Source organism: Papio anubis, chromosome 18 (assembly GCF_008728515.1).
Source record: "Papio anubis isolate 15944 chromosome 18, Panubis1.0, whole genome shotgun sequence".
In the NCBI taxonomy this organism is placed as follows: domain Eukaryota; kingdom Metazoa; phylum Chordata; class Mammalia; order Primates; family Cercopithecidae; genus Papio; species Papio anubis.
Genome location: NC_044993.1, coordinates 12,260,791 through 12,283,531, shown reverse-complemented (window position 1 = coordinate 12,283,531; position 22,741 = coordinate 12,260,791). Strand labels below are relative to the sequence as shown.

General features: G+C 43.4%; 1 protein-coding gene across 4 annotated transcripts; it reads left to right on the top strand.

Moving 5' to 3' along the window:
* The first annotated feature begins 1,595 nt into the window (after positions 1-1,595).
* Positions 1,596-21,097, top strand: NUDT7 (nudix hydrolase 7). 4 transcript variants are annotated; one of them, XM_009196907.4, is made up of 5 exons: positions 1,596-1,754; positions 4,568-4,721; positions 15,083-15,241; positions 15,894-15,987; positions 20,422-20,492. In XM_009196907.4, exons 1-5 carry the CDS (start codon positions 1,720-1,722, stop codon positions 20,490-20,492), a joined length of 513 nt encoding a protein of 170 aa, XP_009195171.1. In that variant the 5' UTR covers positions 1,596-1,719. The 4 variants fall into 4 exon arrangements, with proteins under 4 accessions (XP_009195171.1, XP_017809077.1, XP_003917257.1 ...); XM_017953588.3 differs by lacking the exons at positions 15,083-15,241; positions 15,894-15,987 and adding an exon at positions 14,649-14,762 and having other exon boundaries at positions 1,622-1,754; positions 20,422-21,097; XM_003917208.5 differs by lacking the exon at positions 15,894-15,987 and having other exon boundaries at positions 1,625-1,754; positions 20,422-21,097.
* The last annotated feature ends 1,644 nt before the right edge of the window (positions 21,098-22,741 follow it).

Below are 22,741 nucleotides of genomic sequence, written 5' to 3'. Positions count from 1 at the left end.
CTCATTTATCTCCACTATCCCGCACATAACATCAGAATCCCCTTACAGCACAGATCACTGGGCCTGACTCCTGGCTTCTGATTCAGCAGGTGTGGCGTGGGCCCCCAAAGTTCATTTTTTATTCCTTCCTTCCTTCCTTCCTTCTTTCCTTCCTTCCCTCCCTCCTTCCCTCCTTCCCTCCCTCCCTCCCTCCTTCCTTCCCGAAACAGAGTTTTGCTTTTCTTGCCCAGATTGGAGTGCAATGACACGATCTCGGCCCACTGTAACCTCCGCCTCCCAGGTTCAAGCAATTGTCCTGCCTCAGCCTCTCTAGTAGCTGGGATTACAGGCGCCCGCCACCGGCAAATTTTTGTATTTTTAGTAGAGACGGGGTTTCACCATGTCAGCCAGGCTGGTCTCAAACTCCTGATCTCAGGTGATCCACCCGACTCGGCCTCCCAAAGTGCTGGGATTACAGGTGTGCGTCACCGCACCTGGGCCAGAGTCCACATTTTTAACAGGACCAAAGTGATCCGGATGCTGCTGGTCTGAGGACCACACTTTGAGAACTGCTGCTTTCAAAATGAACTGCACTTCTATTTCCTCTACCAACCCTTCTCTGCCTCCTAATTTGGTCACCTTTCTCCTTCGCACGCTCAAGAAGGACCAAAGGCCGCTGCTTTATCTGTGTGTTTTTTTTTTTTTCATTAAAAACTTTTTGTCTTCTTCTTACTATTTTTGAGACAGGTTCTACCTCTGTCAGGCTGGAGTGCAGTGGCGCAATCACGGCTCACTGCAGCTTCGACCTCCTGGGCTCAAGCGATCCTCCCGCCTCAGCCTCTTGAGTAGCTGGGACCACAGGTGCGTGCCACCACGCCTGGCTAATTTTTTATTTTTATTTTGTAGAGATGGGGTTTCCCCATGTTGCCCAGGCTAGCCTGGAACTCCTGGATTCAAGTGATCCTCCCCTCTTGGCCTCCCAAAGTGCTGGGATTACAAGCATACGCCATTGCATCCAGCCTTGTGTGATTAATTTATATTTCTACCATTTGACTGTGAGCTCCACGTGTCTTTTCGCTAGCTGTGGGATCTGCAAGTGCTGACAGCAGTTCAAAAAAGTTGAATGAATCACCTTAACCTTCCAGCAACAGTGGATGCGAGTGTAAAATCCAATCACCTCACCAGCACGGTATTTCCTTCCTTCCTTCCTTCCTTCCTTCCTTCCTTCCTTCCTTCCTTCCTTCCTTCCTTCCTTCCTTCCTTCCTTCCTTCCTTCCTTCTTTCCTTCCTTCCTTCCTTCTTTCCTTCTTTCTTTCTTTCTTTCTTTCTTTCTCTCTCTCTCTTTCTTTCTTTCTTTCTTTCTTTTTTTTTTCTTTTTTTAACTCTTTCAGCTCTAAATCCCGCAACTCCTGTGCCTCTTGCTTCCATAGAAGCGCAAGGAGCCAGGCAGAAACTGCTTTGCGCAACCGGGGAGACCCGGCCCTAAGCCCCGCCCCTCGCCTCTTCCCCGCCTCTAGTCCCGCCTCTGGCCATAGGCCGCGCCCTGATCCCAGCCTCCGACTCCAGAGCTAGCCCCGCCCCGTCCCCTGTCTCCGCCCCAGACCCCGCCTCGCCTCCTGTTCTAAGACCCGCCCCTCTCTCTGGCTTTAGGCCGCGCCCAGGCCCAGAGCTGCTCTGCGCAAGCGCGACCGGCAGAGCCGCTCCGAAGAGTCCGCCCGGAAACAAATATTCCCCAGGGCAATGTCACCACCTGGTCTTCCTCAGGAGCCAGTCAGGTAAAGCCTTTTCGGGTCCTGGCGCCCCGAGCTTGGCCAGGCCCGGCCTTGATAGCAGCGGAGCCACTGAGGCCTTTAGTCCGGGACCGATTTTGCAGCTCCCGCCAGTCCACCTGCGAGCCCCGGATGGGAGCATTCGCCTCCAGCAACCCGCAGGGTCCCCGAACCTTTGCACCTGCTCTGGCCAGTAACAGAGCCGGCTTTAGCCACTGTGGTTTACATACACGCTGCTCCCCTTCCCAGCCGGCTTGGCTCTTCTGCAATCCGCGTCTCCAGAGTTGGACCCCAGGATCCCCGAGGGTGGCACAGCCCCGCACCAGGCAGCCCCGGATTCAAGTCCCCCAGTGGCTACTTCCAGTTGTGACCTTGGGTCTGTCAGTTACGTAAGCTCTCTGAGCCTGGAGGTGACCCTGTGATCACTTGCCGGGCTGTTGTGAGGATAAAATGAGAAACGTGGAAAGTGAGACCATGCTCAGAACGGGGTGGCTGCTACTGCTGTTGATATCTTGGTGATTATTCCAGCGGCCAGTCCCTAAAGTGGACAGATACGTTTTTGCAGCCTTTTACTTCAGCTGGTTTCTCTGGTCACTTCTGCGGTTTCTGGGTGCTTAAAAGCCACCATCCCACAGTTTCCTTTTCTGGAGGCAGGCCTACGTGCATCAGATGTACTGTGCAATCCCCTGTGCCAGCATTCAGTGATTGTTTCCAGGCCATTTGGTCGTTGAAATCCACTGCTGTTACCCACCCACATCTAGTGAGCACTCTGCCATCTAGAAAGAGGCAAAAAATAGCAAATACCTCCTGCAAACAACTGCTTATCTAATAATGGGGAGATTTATGACAGTGGTTACCATTCACTGAGCACCAGCTGTGTGCCAGCCACAGTATATGAACTGCATCATTTAATCTGCATAAATATCCTCAAGCCTGACACAAATGAAGATGAAACTCAGAGAAGTCAATCCTGTACACTTTTTTTTTTTTTTTTTTTTTTTTTTTTTGAGACAGAGTCTCACTCTGCCACCCAGGCTTACAGTGCAGTAGGCAATCTCGGCTCACTGCAGCCTCTGCCTCCTGAATTCAAGCGATTCTCCTGCCTCAACCTCCTGAGTAGTTGGGATTACAGGCATGTGCCATGATGCCCAGCTAATTTTTGTAGTTTTAGTAGAGGTGGGGTTTTACCATGTTGGCCAGGCTGGTCTCGAACTCATGACTTCAAGTGATCCACCTGCCTCAGCCTCCCAAAGTGCTGGGATTACAGGCATGAACCACTGTACCAGGCCTCCTATACACATTTGAAGCCAATTCTGGGTATCTTAAACATCTGATTCTGCCCACTATGCAAAACTGCCATCCCACAGAAAAAGTAAAATCACCTGTTCCTTTTCTAGGGCTGCCATAACAGAGTACCACACACTGGGTGGTTTAAAACAATAGAAATGGTCTCTCATGGCTGGAAGTCCGAAATCAAGGTGTCAGCAGGGCCACACTCCCTTAGAAGGCTCTGGGGGCAACCTTTCCTTGCCTCTTCCAGTTTCTGGTGGTTTCTGGCATTCCTTGGCTCACAGCAGCATCACTTCAACCTCTGCCGCCATCTTCACATGGTCTTCTTTCCTGTGTGCATGTCTCCGTGTTTTTTCTTCTTCTTTAATTTAATTTAATTTTATTTTTTATTGAGTCGGGTCTCACTCTGTCACCCAGGCTGGAGTGCAGTGGTGCAATCATGGCTCACTGCAGCCTTGAACTCTGGGACTCAAGTGATCCTGCCACCTCCGCCTCCCAAGTAGCTGGGAATAGAGTTGCATGCCCTATGCCCAAGCTAATTTATGCTTTTTTTTTTTCTTTTGTAGAGACAGGGTCTTGCTGTGTTGACCAGGCTTGTTTCAAACTCCTGGGCCCAAACAATCCTCTCGCCTCAACCTCCCAGTTTTGGGATTACAGGCGTGAGCTAACGTACTCGGCTTGTTTCTGGTCTTATAACGACAACAGTCATTGGATTTAGAGCTCACTTTAATTACATCTAAAAAGATCCTATATCTGAATAAAGTCATACTCTGAAGTTTGGGGTAGACATGAATTTCAGGGGTGAGGAGATACTGTTCAACCCACTATACAAACTAGCAGCAAAACACACCTGTCAAAAGGACCAAAATAAGTCCACATAGGAAGGCACCATTTGTGGTTATAAATCCAAATACTTGCATATTATTGGGAAATTGTTCTCAAAATGTGTTCCCCTGTCCACAACGTCAGTAACACTGTCATGTGGGAGTTTGATACAAATGCTAATTCTCAGGCCCTACATGAGAGTTACCGAGTCACAGTCTGGGACTGAACCTAGCAGTCTATGTGACAGCCAGCCCTCCAGGCGATTCTGTTGCTGCTAAAGTTTGGGAACCACTGTTATAAGGCAGTTGAAGACATAGGAGTTGGAGAACATAAGGGCCAGCTTAACAGAAGGTGGTCTTCTAACCTTAACAATGACGTTTTCATCAAACCTGTCTTCTCTGAATATAATTGTGGATTTCAAAATTCAACTATTGCATTACTGAAAAAACATTTTACCATACTTTATGTTTCAAAGAGAACCTGTGTACTAAACTGTGTGCTTAGGAGGTTTTTTTGTCACTTTCATCTTGTGAACACCATGCAATTTAGATACTATCATTTCTGTCGTGTTATTGAAAAATACACAGAGAGTCAGAAATGGCAAACTCCTAAATACACAACAAAGCAGAAACAGAGGCAGGACTATAAGCTTTTTACCGTAACTCTGCTTACTAAAATGTCTGTCTGGTTTGTTTTTGTTTTAGAAACAGTTTGCTAGATGATGCTAAGGCCCGCTTAAGAAAGTATGATATTGGAGGCAAATATTCTCACTTGCCATATAACAAATATTCCATCCTTTTGCCATTGGTGGTTAAAGAAGGAAAACTCCATTTGTTGTTCACTGTCCGGTCAGAGAAGGTAGGTGGACAAAAAATTTCCTGCCCTTAAACCTCAGGACATCAGAAAACCTCACGAGATTTTGTCACTTGCACACATTTCGATGCCAAAATTCTCAAAAGGGCTTTCAGAATTGTGATGCCAGAGGCATACAACCACAAGTCATGGGATAACATGGTGTTTCTTGGAGAAGGTTTAACAAAGAAAATGAGGGAATTTAGCTAGCAAGCAGTTTAAAATGCTTTCAGACTAGGGTTACCTAACCTTGGTGCTATTGGCCTTTGGGGCTGAATAATTCTTTGGTGTGGAGACTGTCCTGTATTATGTGGTGTGTTTAGCATCATCCTTTGGCCTCTACCCACCAGATGCCAGTAGCACACAGAAACACAAGCTCATAAACACCTTTGTCTCTTTGTCCGGTATGCCAGTAGCATACACACCACAAATATCTTCAGAATTGCCTATTGTTCTGGCAGGATTGGCGGTGCCAAATTGCCCCCACCAAGGGCCACTGTTTTAAACTATTCCACCCCCAGTATAATGTGAAAATACTAGAGCACAGAAGTTAACAGCCTCGGCTCTAAAGCTAGCTATCCATGTTGAATCCAGGCTCTCTCCTTGCCAGCTGTGACTTTGGCCTAGTTACTTACCCTCTCTGTACTTAAGTCTTTTCACTTGTAAAATGAGGACAGAATATTAGTTACTGCTTCATACAGCTGCTATGAACATTCACAGGGTAACAAATGTAAAGCACCTATACAACCCTGGTACTTGGCAAGCAAGAATTCAGTAATTTTTGGCTTTCATCGTTAGTGTCAAGTGGCAGACATGAGCTGAAGCTTTGAGATAAATGATGTCACTTTAAGGAAATATTGGGCTGGGAATGGAGTTTCTGGCTTACCCCTTGTATTGGTCCATTCTTGCATTGCTATAAAGAAATACCTGGCCGGGCGCGGTGGCTCACGCCTGTAATCCCAGCACTTTGAGAGGGTGAGGTGGGCGGATCATGAGTTTGAGATCAGCCCAACCAACATGGTGAAACCCCATCTCTACTAAAGATACAAAAGAATTAGCTGGACGTGGTGAACACGCCTGTAATCCCATCTACTCAGGAGGCTGAGGCAGGAGAAACACTTGAACCCAGGAGGCAGAGGTTGTAGTGAGCAGAGATTGTGCCACTGCACTCCAGCCTGGGTAACAGCGAGACTCCATCTCAGAAAAAAAAAAAAAGAAATACCTGAAACTGGGTAATTTATAAAGAAAAGAGGTTTCATTGGCTCATGTTTCTGCAGGCTGTACAGGAAGCATGACACAGGCATCTGCTCAGTTTCTGGAAAGGCCTCAAGGAGTTTACCATCATGGCAGAGGGCAGAGGGGGAGCAGGAGCAAGAGAGAGAGCGGGGAAATGCCACACACTTTTAAATGGCCGTGGATCTCATGAGAACTCACTCACTATCATGAGGACAGTGCCAAGATGATGGTGCTAAACCATGCATGGGAAATCTGCCCCCATGATCCAGTCACCTCCCGCCAGGCCCCAGCTCCAACAATGGGGACTCCAATTCAACATGAGATTTGGGCAAGAACAAATATCAAAATTCTATCACCCCCGCACCCATGAGCGCAATCACTTTCCCTTGCTGTGGGGAACTTTCAAGGAAAAGCTGGTGAAGCAGTCATTTTAAGGTTATCCACGTACAAAAAGAAAATAAGCCATGTTAATAGGCTTTTTAAGCAGAATAATGAAAAGTATTTTTTTTTTTTTTTAAATGCCAAGGAATCAGCCGGAGTTTTGTGGATGTAGAAGTAGACTTGTGCGGATTGCGTTCGATCTGAGCCAGGCAGAAATGCCGTGAACTCAGGACATGATAGAAATCCAGGTTCCAAGGGGAGATACTTAAATGGAAAAGAGGGGATCAGAGTCTGTTCCCAGCTCTGCCAGTAAGCACAGGAGAAGCACTTACATATATTTAAAAATTATCAGATATGGCCGTGTGCGGTGGCTCATGCCTGTAATCCCAGCACTTTGGGAGGCTGAGGTGGGTGGATCACCTGAGGTCAGGAGTTCGAGACCAGTCTGGCCAATATGGCGAAACCCCGTCTCTACTAAAAATACAAAAATTAGCCAGCCGTGGTGGTGGGCGCCTGTAATCCCAGCTACTGGGGAGACTGAGGCAGGGAGAATTGCTTGAACCTGGGAGGTGGAGGTTGCATTAAGCCGAGATCGTGCCACTGCACTCCAGCCTGGGCAACAGAGCAAGACTGCATCTTGATAATGAATAAATAAATAAATAAATAAAATAGAATGATCAGACAAACAATAATGTAAGAAATCTAGACAATACTACAAACTCAACCAAGAGGGTCTCTAGTTTCTTTTGTTTCACCCAGAGCCACTTTTGCCCGTCTATTATTAAGGTCACTTTTAAAAAACTATTTAAATTTAATTCAATCTGATTGTAAACACTATCTGGCTGTGGGGGTGAGAAATTCCCTCTGGCGCTCTGCCCCTCACACAAGCAGGGGACTGGTAGGAGATTTCCCCCCAATGGATGGGGAGGGCAGGGCAAGAAGTGGGTTAACCCTTCTCAAATGTGCGCTCTCCCACTAGCTCTGGAACCTTCAACAAGTTTCTTTTTCTTTCTTTTTTTTTTTTTTGAGAAGGAGTCTTGCTCTGTCACCCAGGCTGGAGTGCAGTGGCGCCATCTCAGCTCACTGCAACCTCTGCCTCCTGGGTTCAAGCAATTCTTCCGCCTCAGCCTCCCAATTAGGTGGGATTACTGGTGTGCACCACCACGCCTGGCTAATTTTTGTATTTTTGGTAGAGACGGAGTTTCACCATGTTGGTTGACCAGGCTGATCTTGAACTCCCGACCTGAGGTGAGCTGCCCGCCTTGGCCTCCCAAAGTGCTAGGATGACAAGCATGAGCCACCACGCCTGGCCTGCAAAAGTTCTTAAATCTCTTAATCGCCTCAGTTTTCTTATCCCTAAAAATGGGCCTGAGAACAGCACCTCATGTGCAGGGTTATTATAGCCTGAAAAAGATCTGTAAAACGCCCGGCACGGCTGCTGGCATGCCATAGTGCTGCATGCTGTTGGCTGCTACCTATGTTTTCGTTTTCACCTTGTCCGGGCCCACCTTGGATAAGGAACTCCTCTCAGAACCCTAGGTCCCTGGTGCGCGGCAAAGAGCTGGCAAACCCCTTTCTCCATTGCACACCTGGGCAGAGCCCTTCAAGCCTTCAAAGTCACCCACTTTATAGCTTTCAGGAATTAGCTGCCCTGCACTATCGGTCCTCCTCTTCCCCACACCCTTGGCCTCTCATCCGTCCTCTGTCCCCTTTTCTACCCTCCTCCAACCTCCTCCCTGCACCCCATTCTCTGGGACTGGAAGTAGGCAAGAGAAAATTCAAGAACAAAGCAAAGATTGAAGTCTTAGGAAATTAGGCTGCAGCTTTATTTGGCCTCTGAGTAGCACTTCAGAAGGTTTTATTGAATAAAAATATGGCCGGGCGCGGTGGCTCACGCCTGTAATCCCAGCACTTTGGGAGGCCGAGGCGGGCGGATCACAAGGTCAGGAGATCGAGACCACGGTGAAACCTCGTCTCTACTAAAAATACAAAAAATTAGCCGGGCGCGGTGGCGGGCGCCTGTAGTCCCAGCTACTCAGGAGGCTGAGGCAGGAGAATGGCGTGAACCCGGGAGGCGGAGCTTGCAGGGAGCCGAGACCGCGCAACTGCAGCCCAGCCTGGGCGAAAGGGCAAGACCCCTAATTCAAAAAAAAAAAAAAAAAAAAAAATGTATACTATTTATCAAAGAAATGACTGACAGCTTTTGTACTTAGAGCCCTTTGCAGTGCTAATAGTTTTTGATTAGTCAGTTTTAGAAATGTGCCTATTTTCTTCAAAACAGTGTAATATTTTCTTTTTTAAAAACAAAACTAAATAGACAGATAAACTTGTAGAGATTTATCCTGTACAACATGATGTTTTGAAGTATATATTCACTGTGGAATGACTAAATCTGGCTAATTAGTGTACTACCTCACATAGTAACATATTACCACACATATTGCTCACATAGTCACATATCACCACACACAATACCTCACATAGTAACATATTACTATACATATTACCTCACATAGTAACATATCACCATATACATCATATAGTAACATGTCATCACACATATTTTCTTCAAAATAGCATTTAAAAAAAAAAAAGTAGGCTGGGCATGGTGGCTCACACCTGTAATCCCAGCAGTTTGGGAGGCCAAGGTGTGACGATCCCCTGAGGTCAGGAGTTTCAGACCAGCCTGGCCAACATGGTGAAACCCCATCTCTACTAAAAATGCAAAATTAGCTGGGTGTGGTGGTGCATGCCTGTAGTCCCAGCTACTCGGGAGGCTGAGGCAGGAGAATTGCTTGAACCTAGGAGGCAGAGGTTGCAGTGAACCGAGGCTATGCCACTGCACTCCAGCCTGGGTGACAGAGCGAGACTCTATCTCAATAAATAAATAAATAAATAAAATTTAAATCAATAGATAAAATTGTATAGATTTATCCTGTACGACATGATGTTTTGAAGTACCTATTCACTGTGGAATGACTAAATCTAGCTAATCAATGTACTAACTCACATAGTAACATATTACTATACATATTACGTCACATAGTAACATATCACCAGACATATTACCTCACATAGTAACATATCACCACATACATTACCTCTCATAGTACATATTAACACACATACTACCTCATGTGGTAACATCTCACCACATACATTACCTCTCATAGTAACATATTAACACACACAGTACCTCATATGGTAACATATCATCACACGTAACAATCTCACATAGTCATCATCTTTGTGGTAAGAACACTTTATATCCACTCAGCAATTTTCAAGAATACAGTATGTTATCTATAGTCACCATAGTATAAAATATCTCTCTTGAATTTATTCCTCCTGACTGGCTGAAACTGTTTATCTTTTGGCCATTTCCCCAACCTCCCCCAAAACCACCTCAGCATGTGGTAACCACCATTTTACTCTACTTCTATGAGACCGACTTTTTAATATTCCACATATGAATGAGATTATGTGGCATTTGTCTTTCTGTGATTGGCTTATTTTACCTAACGTAATTTCCTCCAGCTTCATCCATGTTGTCACAAATGACAGGATTTCCTTCTTTTTTATGACTGAATAATATTCCTCTCTGGATGTACATTTTCTTCATTCACTAGCTGATGGACACTCAGGTTGATTCCATATCTTGGCCGTTGTGAACAATGCTGCAGTGAACATGGGTGTGCAAATACCTCTTCAATGTACTGATTTGATTTCCTTTGGATATATAACCAGTAGTGGGATTGCTGGATCATATGGCAATTCTGTTTTTAACTTTTTGAGAAGCCTCCATACTGTTTTCCACAATGATTGTACTAATTTACATTCCCACCTACAGTGTGTGATCGTTCGCTTTTTTCCATATCCTCAACAACGCTTACCTTTTGCTTTTTAGATAATGGCCGTTCTAAAAGGTGTGAGGTAATGTCTGTCCGTGGTTTTAGAGTTTTCCTGGTGATTAGTGATGTTAAGCATTTTTTAAATATACCTTTTGAGAAATGTCTATTTAGGTCCTTTGTCCACTTTTTAATTGGGTGTTTTTTATTATTGATATTGAGTTGAGTTCCTTATATATTTTGGATCCTAGCCCCTTTTATGGTTTGCAAATATTTTCTCCCATTCCATAGATTGTCTTTTCAGTCTGTTGAGTGTTTCCTTAGCTGTGCAAAAGCTTTTTAGTTGATGTAAGCCCATGTTTTTATTTTTCCTTTCATTGCCTGTGCTTTTGGGGTCATATTTTAAAAATCATTGCCTAGACCAAGGATAACATTTTCTTGAGAGTAGTGTTCTCACTAAGCCAGAATGGTCTTTTCCAATTCCTATTACCTATTAATTGGAATAGGTGTACAAGGCAACTTGAGTAGAATTGGTATGCTATGAGATAGTTTTGAAACTTTTCAAAATACAGTCATGTGCTGCAAAACAGCGTTTTTCCATCAATGATGGACCATATATACAGTGGTGGTCCCGTAAGATTATAATGGAGCTGAAAATTCCTATCACCAAGTGACATCACAGCAGTCATAATGTCATAGCACAATACATTACTCACATGTTTGTGGTGATGCTGGTGTAAACAAACCTACTGTGTTGCCAGTGGTCTAAAAGTATAGCATATACAATTATGCACAATATATAATACTTGATAATGACAAAAATGACAGTTCTGGTTTATGAAATTTACTACACTATTCTTTGAAATCATTATTTTAGAGTGCTCTTCTTCTACTTATTTTTTTTTTTAAATAACTATAAAGCAGCTTCAGTAAGGTCCTTCAGGAGGTATTCCAAAAAACACAGGCATTGTCATTGTAGCAGATGAGAGCTCCATGTATGTTACTATTGCCCCTGAAGACCTTCCAGTGGGACAAGAAGTAGAGGTAGAATACGGTGACATTGATGATTCTGTGTGTTGTATCTTAGTTTTTAGCAAGAAAGTTTAAAAAGAAAAACAAAAATCCTTAAAAATAGAAAAAAGCTTCTAGAGTAAGGTATAAGGAAAATATTTTGTACAGCTGTATAATGTGTTTGTGTTTTAAGCTAAGTGTTCTTACAAGAGTCAAAAAATTAAAAATTAAAAAGTTTAGAAAGTAAGAAGTAATAGTAATCTACGGTTAATTTATTATTCAAAAAAGAAAAAGGCCAGGGGTGGTGGCTCACACCTGTAATCCCAGCATTTTGGGAGGCTAAGGTGGAGAGAATCACCTGAGGTCAGTAGTTCGAGAGCAGCCTGGCCAACATGGCAAAACCCCGTCTCTACTAAAAATACAAAAATTAGCCGAACATAGTGGCAGCTGCCTGTAATTCCACCTACTTGGGAGGCTGAGGCTGCAGTGAGCTGAGATCACATCACTGCACTCCAGCCTGGCCAACAGAGTGAGACTCCATCTCAAAAAAAAAAAAAAGGAAAAGAAAAATATTTTTATAAACATACTATAGCCTAAGTGTCTAGTGTTTATGAAGTCTAGAGCAGTGTTTAATGTCCTAGGCCTTCACATTCACTCACCACCCACTCACTCACTGACTCACACAGAGCAGCTTTCAGTCCTGCAAGCTCCATTTATGGTAAATGCCCTATACTGGTGAACCATTTTTGATCTTTTATACCATATTTTTACTGTACCTTTTCTGTGTTTATATACACAAATACTTACCACTATGTTACTATTGCCTGCAATATCCAGGACAGTAAAATGGTATACAAGTTGTAGCCCAGAAGCAGTAGCTACACCATATAGCCTCGGTTTGCAGTAGTCTATACGATCCAGGTTTGTGCAGGTGCGCCCTGTGTTGTTTGTGCAATGATGAAATCGCCTAATGCATTTTTCAGAATGTGTCCCTGACTGTACATTTAAAATAGGCATCATATCAGGTCTGTATTTCTGTCAAGCCTGATGACTGCTTGGAGGTGCCTCTGTCCCTGGCTGCCTTGGAGTTGAACATTCTAACAATAAAGCACTTTTTCAGAGTTGCTCTAACGTTAGGTGTATTTCTTATGCATTTGGTGAGACATATTTGCAGTGGGTGGTGAGCGTTCGTTCAAGACAGTAGAAATATGTCCATCAACCTTCTTTTCACCTGTTCTCACGACTGTAATTGAGGTGAAGATGTCTTAAGTATTCAGCTATGGCAGCAATTTCTGCAGTGTTACTGATTTATCAGCACAGAAGGACTTAAAAAAAAATTTTTGAGCCTTGCCCAAATGAGGCTATGGACTATAAAATGTCAAAAATGTATCATGGCATTGTCTTAGTCCTCTCAAGCTGCTAGAACAAAACACCTTAGACTGGGTGGCTTATAAACAACAGATATTAATTCTCAGAGTTCTGGAAGCTGCGAAGTCCAAGATTAAGCTACCAGAAGATTTGGTGTCTGGTGAGGGCCCTGTTCCAGTTCATAGATAGTCATCTTTTCGGTGCCCTTACAGAGAAAGGGGCAAAGGGTCTGTTTCGGGCCTCTTTTATAAGGGCATTAATCTCACTGATGAGGGCTCTGCCCTCATGATCTAATCACCTCCCAAGGGCCCCACCTCCTAATACCATCACCTTAGGGGTGAGGATTTCAACATATGGATTCATGGGAGAATAAACAACCAGGCCATTGCAGGCATCTAGTTTCTCCTTACATAGATATATTGGCCTAGGTGCTAACAACGGCAACATGATCTCTTGACTGAGCTTCTCAATGTCCAGGACTGACCTTACGAGTTCTCATTATTAAATATTTAATGTGGCCAGGCACCAATCCCGTGCATCCACTCCACCCTCATGGAACAATCTTCACAGCTCTGTGAGGAGCAGACTGTCATTACCCCATTGAACACAGTTGGAAAGAGGCAGACCCAGGACTCTTGCTGAGCCTGAGGGCTCCTGGACAATTCAGGAGAGAAAGGATAGTGGGTACTAGGCACGAGTGGGCATAAAAGAAATTGAGGTCACTTTGCTGAGATATTTGGCCCTGCAGAAGAGAGAATAGTGGAGCGTTTGTGCCTCTCCACTTCTGCCCAAGATATGAGAGAAATAATTTTAAAGACACAGATAAGAAAGGGAGTAATTTTAGGATGCTATAAATAGAGACACAGTCAGTTCTCCTAAAGGCAGGAAGGAATGGAATCAAGGAAGAAGGCAATGCAGGGAAAGAGGAGACCTCTATTCCTTTACCAACACACGCAAAGATAAACATAGATGCCAATACAATGCTAATAGCTCCAGGGCCCATATTTTCTGTGTCTTACTAAACTTTTCATAAATGCATGTTGTACTGATTAAAACCACAAGCTCGTAAATTAAACACTGGTTTATATTCCAGCTCACTGAGTGAACTTGATCAGGTTATTTAGCCTCTGTGAGCCTAAGTTCCCTGTATGAAAGTAGAAATAATAGTAGTATAAGAGTAGCTTATGGCCGGGCGCAGTGGCTCAGGCCTGTAATCCCAGCACTTTGGGAGGCCGAGGAGGGCAGATCACGAGGTCAGGAGATCGAGACCAGCCTGGCTAACATGGTGAAACCCCAGCTCTACTAAAACCACAAAAAATTAGCCAGGCGTGGTGGTGAGCGCCTGTAGTCCCAGCTACTCGGGAGGCTGAAGCAGGAGAATGGCGTGAACCTGGGAGGCAGAGCTTGCAGTGAGCCGAGTTCGCACCACTGCACTCCAGCCTGGGCGACAGAGCGAGACTCCCTCCCAAAAAAAAAAAAAAAAAAAAAAAAAAAAAGGAAGTACCAATACACAATAGAACATGAAGAACCTCAAAAACATATGTGAAGGGAAAAATGCCAGACACAAAAGTCGAGACTAGGTAAATCCACAGAGACAGGAAGCAGGGACAGAGGGAGAGGGGAATGAGAATCAACTGTTGTATGGGGTTTCCTTCTCGAATGATGAAAATATTCTGGAACGAGATAGTGGGGATGATTGTACAACACAGTAAATGTATTAAATGTCTCTTATTTTCTTCACTATAAAATGGTTACTTTTATGTGAATTTCACCTCATTCAAAAATTAGTAGCTTATAGAACGGTTCTGAGGACCCAGTGGGTAAAAAATCTCTGTGAAACAGCATGCCCAGAATATGATAAGCACCCAATAAAGGACTCCACAAAATTATCTGTTGATAATATTGCCCCTTATATTATTCTTTCAGCTTTTTTCCCCTAGCAATGGCAGTCTGTTTGTGTGTGTGTGATTTGATCACGCTGGCGGATTTCTTTATTGTACTGTCATCACAATAGTGAGTGAGTTCTCACGAGATATGGTTGTTTAAAGTGTGTGGCACCTCCGCTCCCGCTCTCTTCCTCCCACTCCAGCCATGTGAAATGCTTGCTCCTCCTTTGCCTTCCATCATGATTGTAAGTTTCCCGAGGTCTCCCCAGAAGCCGAGCAGATGCCAGCATCATGCTCCCTGCACAGCCTGCGGGACTGTGAGCCAACGAAACCTCTTTTCTTTATAAATTACTCAGTCTCTGCTATTTATTTATAGCAGTGCAAGAACAGACTAATATAGTGTGTGGTATGTTTTGCGGAGAAATAGAATAAAAGTTAGCAGTGAGAAAAATTTTCAAGGTTCATTTCTTTAAAAGGATTCAAGAAAACACATTTTTGGGCCATGAGGGTTTTGATACCACCACCTAGGTAGGAATGGTCTCTGGTACAAAATCGAAGTTCAGTAAGTATTTGTTGAATGAATAAATAGTTCCAAAATTAGAATCCCACATTGTAGTGCTGTTCTTTCTATATCCAGCTAAGAAGGGCCCCTGGAGAAGTTTGCTTCCCTGGAGGTAAGCGTGATCCTACAGACATGGATGATGCAGCCACGGCTCTCCGGGAAGCCCAGGAGGAAGTGGGGCTGCGTCCTCATCAAGTGGAAGTTGTCTGCTGCCTGGTGCCATGTCTTATTGATGTAAGGGTTTCCTCAGACACTCGAGCGCCGTCCCCACCCCCAGGTGGATCTACTGTTCTCAGGATTCCACATTTTCCAAACATAACCCCAAAGAGTACTGTACATAAAGTCAAGAAACCAGGTTCTCCAATGGACATTGCCCCTCGTGAGCCAAGTGGCTGTGGGCAACCCCTTTTGCCTCTCTGGACCCCATCCAGAAATAAAAGGGTTGAACTCCCATCAGTGGATTTCAAACTGGGTGCCATAGAACCCTAGAGAGATGCTTCAGAATTATTAACATTCAGTTCACATTTATTTTTCTCCAGTATACATTGATTTTGAGAGTTCAGTTGAAAAAATAACACACACTCCAATGTGCTGGATACCAAATTTTAGCCCCTTGGAGACCACCAATGCATTACTTCTGCCATAAAGATACTCATTTTTCTACATACTATAGAATAAAGCCTCTCTGTAACACATTAATTGAATGAACCATGAAATCACTAGGCAAGCTATTTAAAAACTATTACTATTCATAACTGCATTTGTGTTGGATCAGGATTTCCTTGATAGTATAATATACATCAAAACATATTTAAAATATTTTTTAAAATGAATTTTGGAGCTGATATAACCAGATCTTATTTTCTTTTTATTTTATTTTTTATAGAGATGGGGATCTCGCTTTGTTGATGAGGCTGGTCTCGAGCTCCTGTCCTCAAGCGATCCTCCCACCTCAGCCCCCCAAAGTGCTGGGATTACAGGTGTGAACCACTGTACTCAGCTTCAGATCTTACTTTCTATTGGTTCACCACATCAACCTCCTTGTTGTACTAATTGACTTTAGAAGGGGTAAATATTGTATTAATAAGTATGATCTTGGATAACAGCATGATTTTACCATATAAATGTTTTAATAAAACCTTTAATTTTAACTTTAGAATAGCAGTAGACTGATGGAAAAGTCGTGAAGATAGTACAGAAAGTTCTTATATGCCATAGACCTAGTTTCCCCTATCATTGACATCTTACATCACTGCATACATTTGTCACAACAAAGAAACCAATGTCAGCATGTTACTATTAACTGAACTCCATGCTCTGTTTGCTTTTTACTAGTTTTTCTACTAGTGTCCTCCTTTCTGTCCTGGATCTCATCTAAGATACCATATTGTATTTTGTGGTCATGTCTCCTTAGTTCTCTGGTCTGTGATAGTTTCTCAGACTTTCTTATTCTCATGACCCTGACAGTTTTGAGATGTAGTGGCCAGGTGTTTTGTAGAATGTTCCCCAATTTTGGTTTGTCTGGTATTTTTCTCATCGTTAAGCTGGGGTCATAATTTGGGAACACCAGAGAGGTGAAATGCTCTCATCACACGATATCAGGGGTAGGTATAAACTCTTAATGTTTTATATATTGGGCTTTCGGGTAAGTTTTTATTTCAAAAGAACAGTCCCACTGTTGCCTAACAGTTAGAAAACCAGTGGGTTAGAACATCCTTTATGTGCCATTTGACTAAAGTCTTGGTGGTACAGTGTTTTGAAGATCAGTGATGCTGAGATAATGCCTGTCTTAATTGGGTCCTTTTTAAAAATAGAAAGGTCAGCACCCAAGGGTGGTTTTGTTTGCAAGAAGCTAGTGGCCACTAAATAAATGTTTTCTAAGTGTGTGTGTATGAAACCGGGATAGAGACATGGAATTACACGAGAAATGTGTCAATTACTTTTCCATTTTGTTTTCTAATGGGAACTCTTTTCAGTTGATTTCTGCAAATCCACCAACATTTGGAGGATTTACTTTAGAAATCAATTAACAAATTTAGCTATACTGATTAAAAGTTTCCAAAATGAGACTAACTCCATTCCCAAAGTCCCCAGGTGCTACTGAGTTCCGCATGTGGGTGGATAGAATTCAACAGCGTTAACAGGAAAATGTGTTTATGGGAGATTCCTGGGGGCCAGATACTCCTGAAACAGGAGATTTCTAAAATGGCATGATTGAGAGATTAAACAAAGGCTTTAAAGAAAGGTCTGCTGTGTTTGGAAGCACAAGGGAGGGTTACTTTGTTTTTTGACCCCTGCTAATTTTTAAAATGTATCACAAAATTGTCATTTGTTAAAAATTATAAGCATCATCTAATCTATGTGGCTCTTAACCTGGAGTGATTTTTCCACCCTGGGGAATTTGGTAATGTCTGGAGATCATAGCTGGGAGGGTGCTGTTGGCTTTTCCCAAGTAATCTCGAGTCCAGTGATCTCGGCTCACAGCAACCTCCACCTCCCTAGTTCAAGCAGTTCTCCTGCCTCAGCCTCCAGAGTAGCTACCTATGTATGTACCTGCTACATAAGCCTTCCAGGCAGGCTGTGACACCACAACCCCCACCCCAGTTTTCCCTTTTGCGAAACGTTTTTGTACTTCTTTTTGCAAAGGTCTCTGAAATATACCCAGGAGTATGAGCAACATGTCTGTGGTTGAATCCAGTTTCTGCCAAGTATTTACAGGATGTGCCCTTGGGCAAGTTTCTTCACGTCTCTAATTGCAGTTGTTAAGGCTTCTTCAAGAGCAGATTGTTGTAAGGAATCAGAGGGTGTTGGAAACTAGACTAGGTGCCCATAAGTTGCGGTCACTAATGGTAGCAGCAACCACGAATATTTACTGAGTATGCATTGTTGGGGCTCTGTCCAGGCCCCTTCGTATTCCTCTTACAACTGCAAGGCTTCTGATAACTCACCGTTACCAGATAGGGGTCCCAATCCGGACCCTAAAGAGAGGGTTCTTGGATCTCACAGGGTGAGTCCATAAAGTGAAAGCAAATTTATTAGAGAAGTAAAGAAACAAAAGAATGGCTATTCTATAACAGAGCAATAGCACGTGCTGCTGGTTGGCCATTATTATGGTTATTTCTTGATCATATGCTAAATAAGGGGTGGGTTATTCGTGAGTTTTCCAGGAAAGGGGTGGGCAATTCCCAGAGCTGAGGGTTCCTCACCTTTTTAGACCATATAGGGTAACTTCCTGACATTGCCATGGCATTTGTAATCTGTCATGGCGCTGGTGGGAGTGTCTTTTAACATTCTAATATATTCTGATTAGCATATGAGCAGTGAGGATGACCAGAGGTTACATTCGTTGCCATCTTGGTTTTGGTGGGTTTCGACGGCCTTCTTTACTGCAAGGTCTTTATGACCTGTATCTCAGTCTCGTCTGGTGACTAAGCGTGCCCTAACCTCCTGCGAATGCAGCCCAGTAGGTCCAAGCCTTATCTTACCCAGCTCCTATTCAAGACGGAGTTGCTCTGGTTCCAACGTCTCTGACAACACTTGGCGGCTTTCTTCTGAATGCTGGCACCCTTGATACTGGAGCCACCTTGCCATGTGTCCTGCACAGAGAGCTGGGAGTGCCTGTGAAGTCACTTCTGGCCAGGCAGTCCTTAACCAGTGACTGACTGGGGCTAGGGAGCATGAAACCCCAGCTCCCTTGTCTCCATGTGGGATGAACTGCATATTAATTTACTCTCTAGAACACCCAATGGTGCCCTTGCCAGCCTTCTACCCTTATGAGTCTTGCTCCCCTCCTCCCCTTACCTGTCTCCCCTGGGAGCACTTTCTTAAAACATCACTTGCATCTGAGTCCTTATCTCAGAGTCCACCTGAAAAACTCCATATTCAGAGACTAAGCCTTTCCCCCACTGCCAGGTGTGGTGTTAGGTGCTGATAGAATGTTGCCTCTGCCCTTGGGTAACTTAATGACCCCAGATTTCCTGCCCAAGGACATATGAAGTCTATGTTCCTCTTGTCTCCTCCTGGTCCAGATGTTGACTTTCACCATTATTTTGGTTAATGGTCTGAGTTGTCTCTGTTTCTAAATTTGCTTTCCTGTCTTTAGCTGTCCCTCTGAGAACGTGCTGCAGGCTGGATAGGTCCCAGCCTCACCGTGTGTCTACCTCTCTGGCTTTTCCCACCCACTTTCTCTTGGGATGCTCCGGGAATTCCAATTCTTCTCACTTTCTAATACAAAGTCGGGCAGCTCTTACCAGATCCCACATCCTCACTCAGCCCCAGGCCTCCCTCTCAGGGTTTCCAGTATAACAAAACAGTCTTTCATTTGATAGCACTCGTGTTCATTTGCTTTTTTTGTTTTTATTTATTTATTTATTTTTATTTTTGAGACTGGGCCTCGTTCTGTCACCCGGGTTGGAGTGCAGTGGCATGATCTCGGCTCACTGCAACCTCCGCCTCCTGAGTTCAAGCAATTCTCCTGCCTTAGCCTCCCGAGTAGCCTCTCCGAGTAGTACATGCACGCGCCACCACACCTGGCTAATTTGTGTGTTTTTAGTAGAGATGGAGTTTCATCATGTTGGCCAGGCTGGTCTCAAACTCCTGACCTCAGGTGATCCGCCCACCTCGACCTCCCAAAGTGCTGGGATTATAGGCATGAGCCACCGCACCTGGCCACTCATGTTCATTTGCAAGCAGTTGTGGTTTTAAATAGAAATCCCTCTCGTATGTAATATAAACGTGTGTTATATAAAATCGTTCACATAGTTATATATAAGACACATAATTATATGTGTGTGTGTATGTACATATAAATTTTTTCATAAATGGGAATATGTCATAACTAGTATTATATCACTTTTTCTGTTCATAAGTATAGCACATTTTTTTCTTTACTGAGAAGGAAAGGTGTCTATCCCATTCTTTTTAGAGGCTACATAGTATCCTATTTTATGGATATAAACCTAATTTATATAACTTAAATGCCTATAAATTAAAGAGTGATAACTTTAGAATTTTGGGCTGTTGTTGAAAGTAATGCTTCAGGTTTATATTTGTATCTTTTCTTACCGGTAGGAATTTATCATACAGATACACAAATGCAGTTCCCAGGTCAAAGGGAACACATTTTTATGATACTGCCAAATTGCCATTCCAAAAGATTGTACTACATTATGTTCATACAAGAAATCATTTTCAGAGTCATCTCATAGATGCCACTTCAGGTAGGGCAGGATGACTCCCATTTTAGGGGGAACATAAATTTACTTCCAGAGTAAGCTTTCTTCCCCTTCTCCCAGGTTTGGTGTATTTTCTTAGCTCACCTAGTGAGTTAGCTTACCTAGTGAGTGGCATGATTTTAGTATTTGAAACAGTATCACTTTACTTTTTAATTTCTCTATTTTGTTTTCTGCTTTTAGACAGATGCATTGATAACTCCATTTGTGGGTTTAATAGACCACAACTTCCAGGCCCAGCCGAATCCTGCTGAAGTTAAGGATGTATTCCTAGTGCCTCTGGCCTATTTCCTGCATCCACAGGTCCATGACCAGCATTACGTCACACGTCTCGGTCACCGTTTTATTAATCATATCTTTGAGTACACAAATCCTGAAGATGGTGTCACCTACCAGATCAAGGGAATAACAGCAAACCTTGCAGTGTTGGTGGCCTTTATCATTTTGGGAAAAAAACCCACCTTTGAGGTTCAATTTAATCTTAATGATGTATTATCATCCTCTGAAGAGTTATTCCTGAAGGTTCATAAAAAAGCTACAAGCAAGTTATGATTTACGAGACCAAGAGACAAAGAACTATCCACGAGGATTCTGTGTGTGCTTATCCATAGAACAACAATAACGCCAGCTGTTGGAATTTGATAGGTGTGAATATTTTTTATGCAGTATGTAGTTAGAATCTTTGCCTCTTTTCCAGTTGACTTCTATTGTCTGAAAAAGTAAAAGCTATTCAGAAATGAAAAATATGTTTATAGTGTTGCACATTTTTACCCAAAATATGTTAATAATATATTTCTTACACATATAAGAAAGAATATGTGGCACATAGTAGGCCCTTAATAAAGATTTGTTGAATATATGACCATGTAGCATTTACCTTATTTGTAGGAGGCAAATATATATATATATATATATTTTTTTCTTTTTTCTTTTTTTTTTTGAGACAGAGTCTCTCTCTGTCACCCAGGCTGGAGTGCAGTGGCACGATTTTGGCTCGGCTCACTGCAACCTCCCACTCCTGGGTTCAAGTGATTCTTCTGACTCAGCGTCCCAAGTAGCTGGGATCACTAGCTGCCACTATGCCTGGCTAATTTTTATATTTTTAGTAGAGAAAGGGTTTCGCCCTGTTGGCCAGGCTGTTCTCGAACTCCTGACCTCAGGTGCTCCACCCACCTCGGCCTCCCAAAGTGCTGGGATTATAGGTGTGAGCCACTGCATCCGGATGGCAAAATATGTGTGTGTGTGTGTGTGTGTATATATATATATATATATATATATTTTTTAAATCTGTTATTACATGTAACAGAAACTTCTGGCCATCCATCAAAACCTATCTTCCCTGTCCCCTATGGTGGTAGAGTTTAAGCTGGGTCCACAGCACTCCAGGTAGAAACAGCATTACTCCAGATGCCTTGCCATTCAAGTTAACTCTGGGACTTAGTTTAGGCCAATGAGTTATGGGTGAAAGTTGACTTTCCAGGTCATCTCCAACTTAAGAGATAAGCCAGTCTCCCTAGAGTCCCTCTAGTTCTTTTATCCATGAGCTGCAACGTGGACTTGTCTGCAACCCAGCCTTGACCATACAAATGAGGACATTTCCCGGGGGAATGGCAGAACCAAAAGATGTCAGAGCTTGAATCAATGAACGACTCTGGAACAAAGTAACCTTCTAACCTGGGCTCTTCCGTTGGTACTGTTACATCAGAAAAGAATAAAATTCTGTGTCATCTCTCTGCCACTATAATTTGGAGTCACTTTTCTATAGCAGAGCTAGCCAGTACGCTCCAACACCTGAAAATAGCTAGAATATTCATCTGAACATTGTAAGCAGTGTTGTAAGCAGTTAGAAACGGGGATGATCTGACACTTTTTTTTTTTTAATTTTTTTGTGATGGATTCTTGCTTCTTCACCCAGGCTGGAGTGCAGTGGCATGATCTTAGCTCACCGCAAACTCCGCCTGCAGGATTCAAGTGATTCTCCTGCCTCAGCCTCCCAAGTATCTGGGATTACAAGCGCCCACCACCACGCCCAGCTAATTTTGTTTTATTTTTAGTAAAGATGGGGTTTCACTGTGTTGGTCAGGCTGGTCTCGAACTCTTGACCTCAGGTAATCTACCTGTTTGGGCCTCCCAAAGTGCTGGGATTACAGGCATGAGCCACCGAGCCCAACTGATCTAATACCTTACATGTAGGTTCTGGGAAACACATAGGATGCCCTACCTGGGTGGGAGGTGGGGTTTGGCAATCACCATCCAGGGCAGCTGAAATTGAGGAATATGAGAGGCTTCTATGCCTACCAATTGGGAGAGATAATGATGTATGTTTAGAGATCATGAGGGCAGAAAAACAGTGATTTAGAGCATCAGCCCCAAATCAGAAGACAAAAAGACAGACATTCTGTAATGCACCTTGAGGTCTTCTACTTCTTATGTGGGCATCTCCATATATCATGCTTCAGAGTTAGCCTGGATTGTTTTGTTTAATTATATGAATCATCCTTGA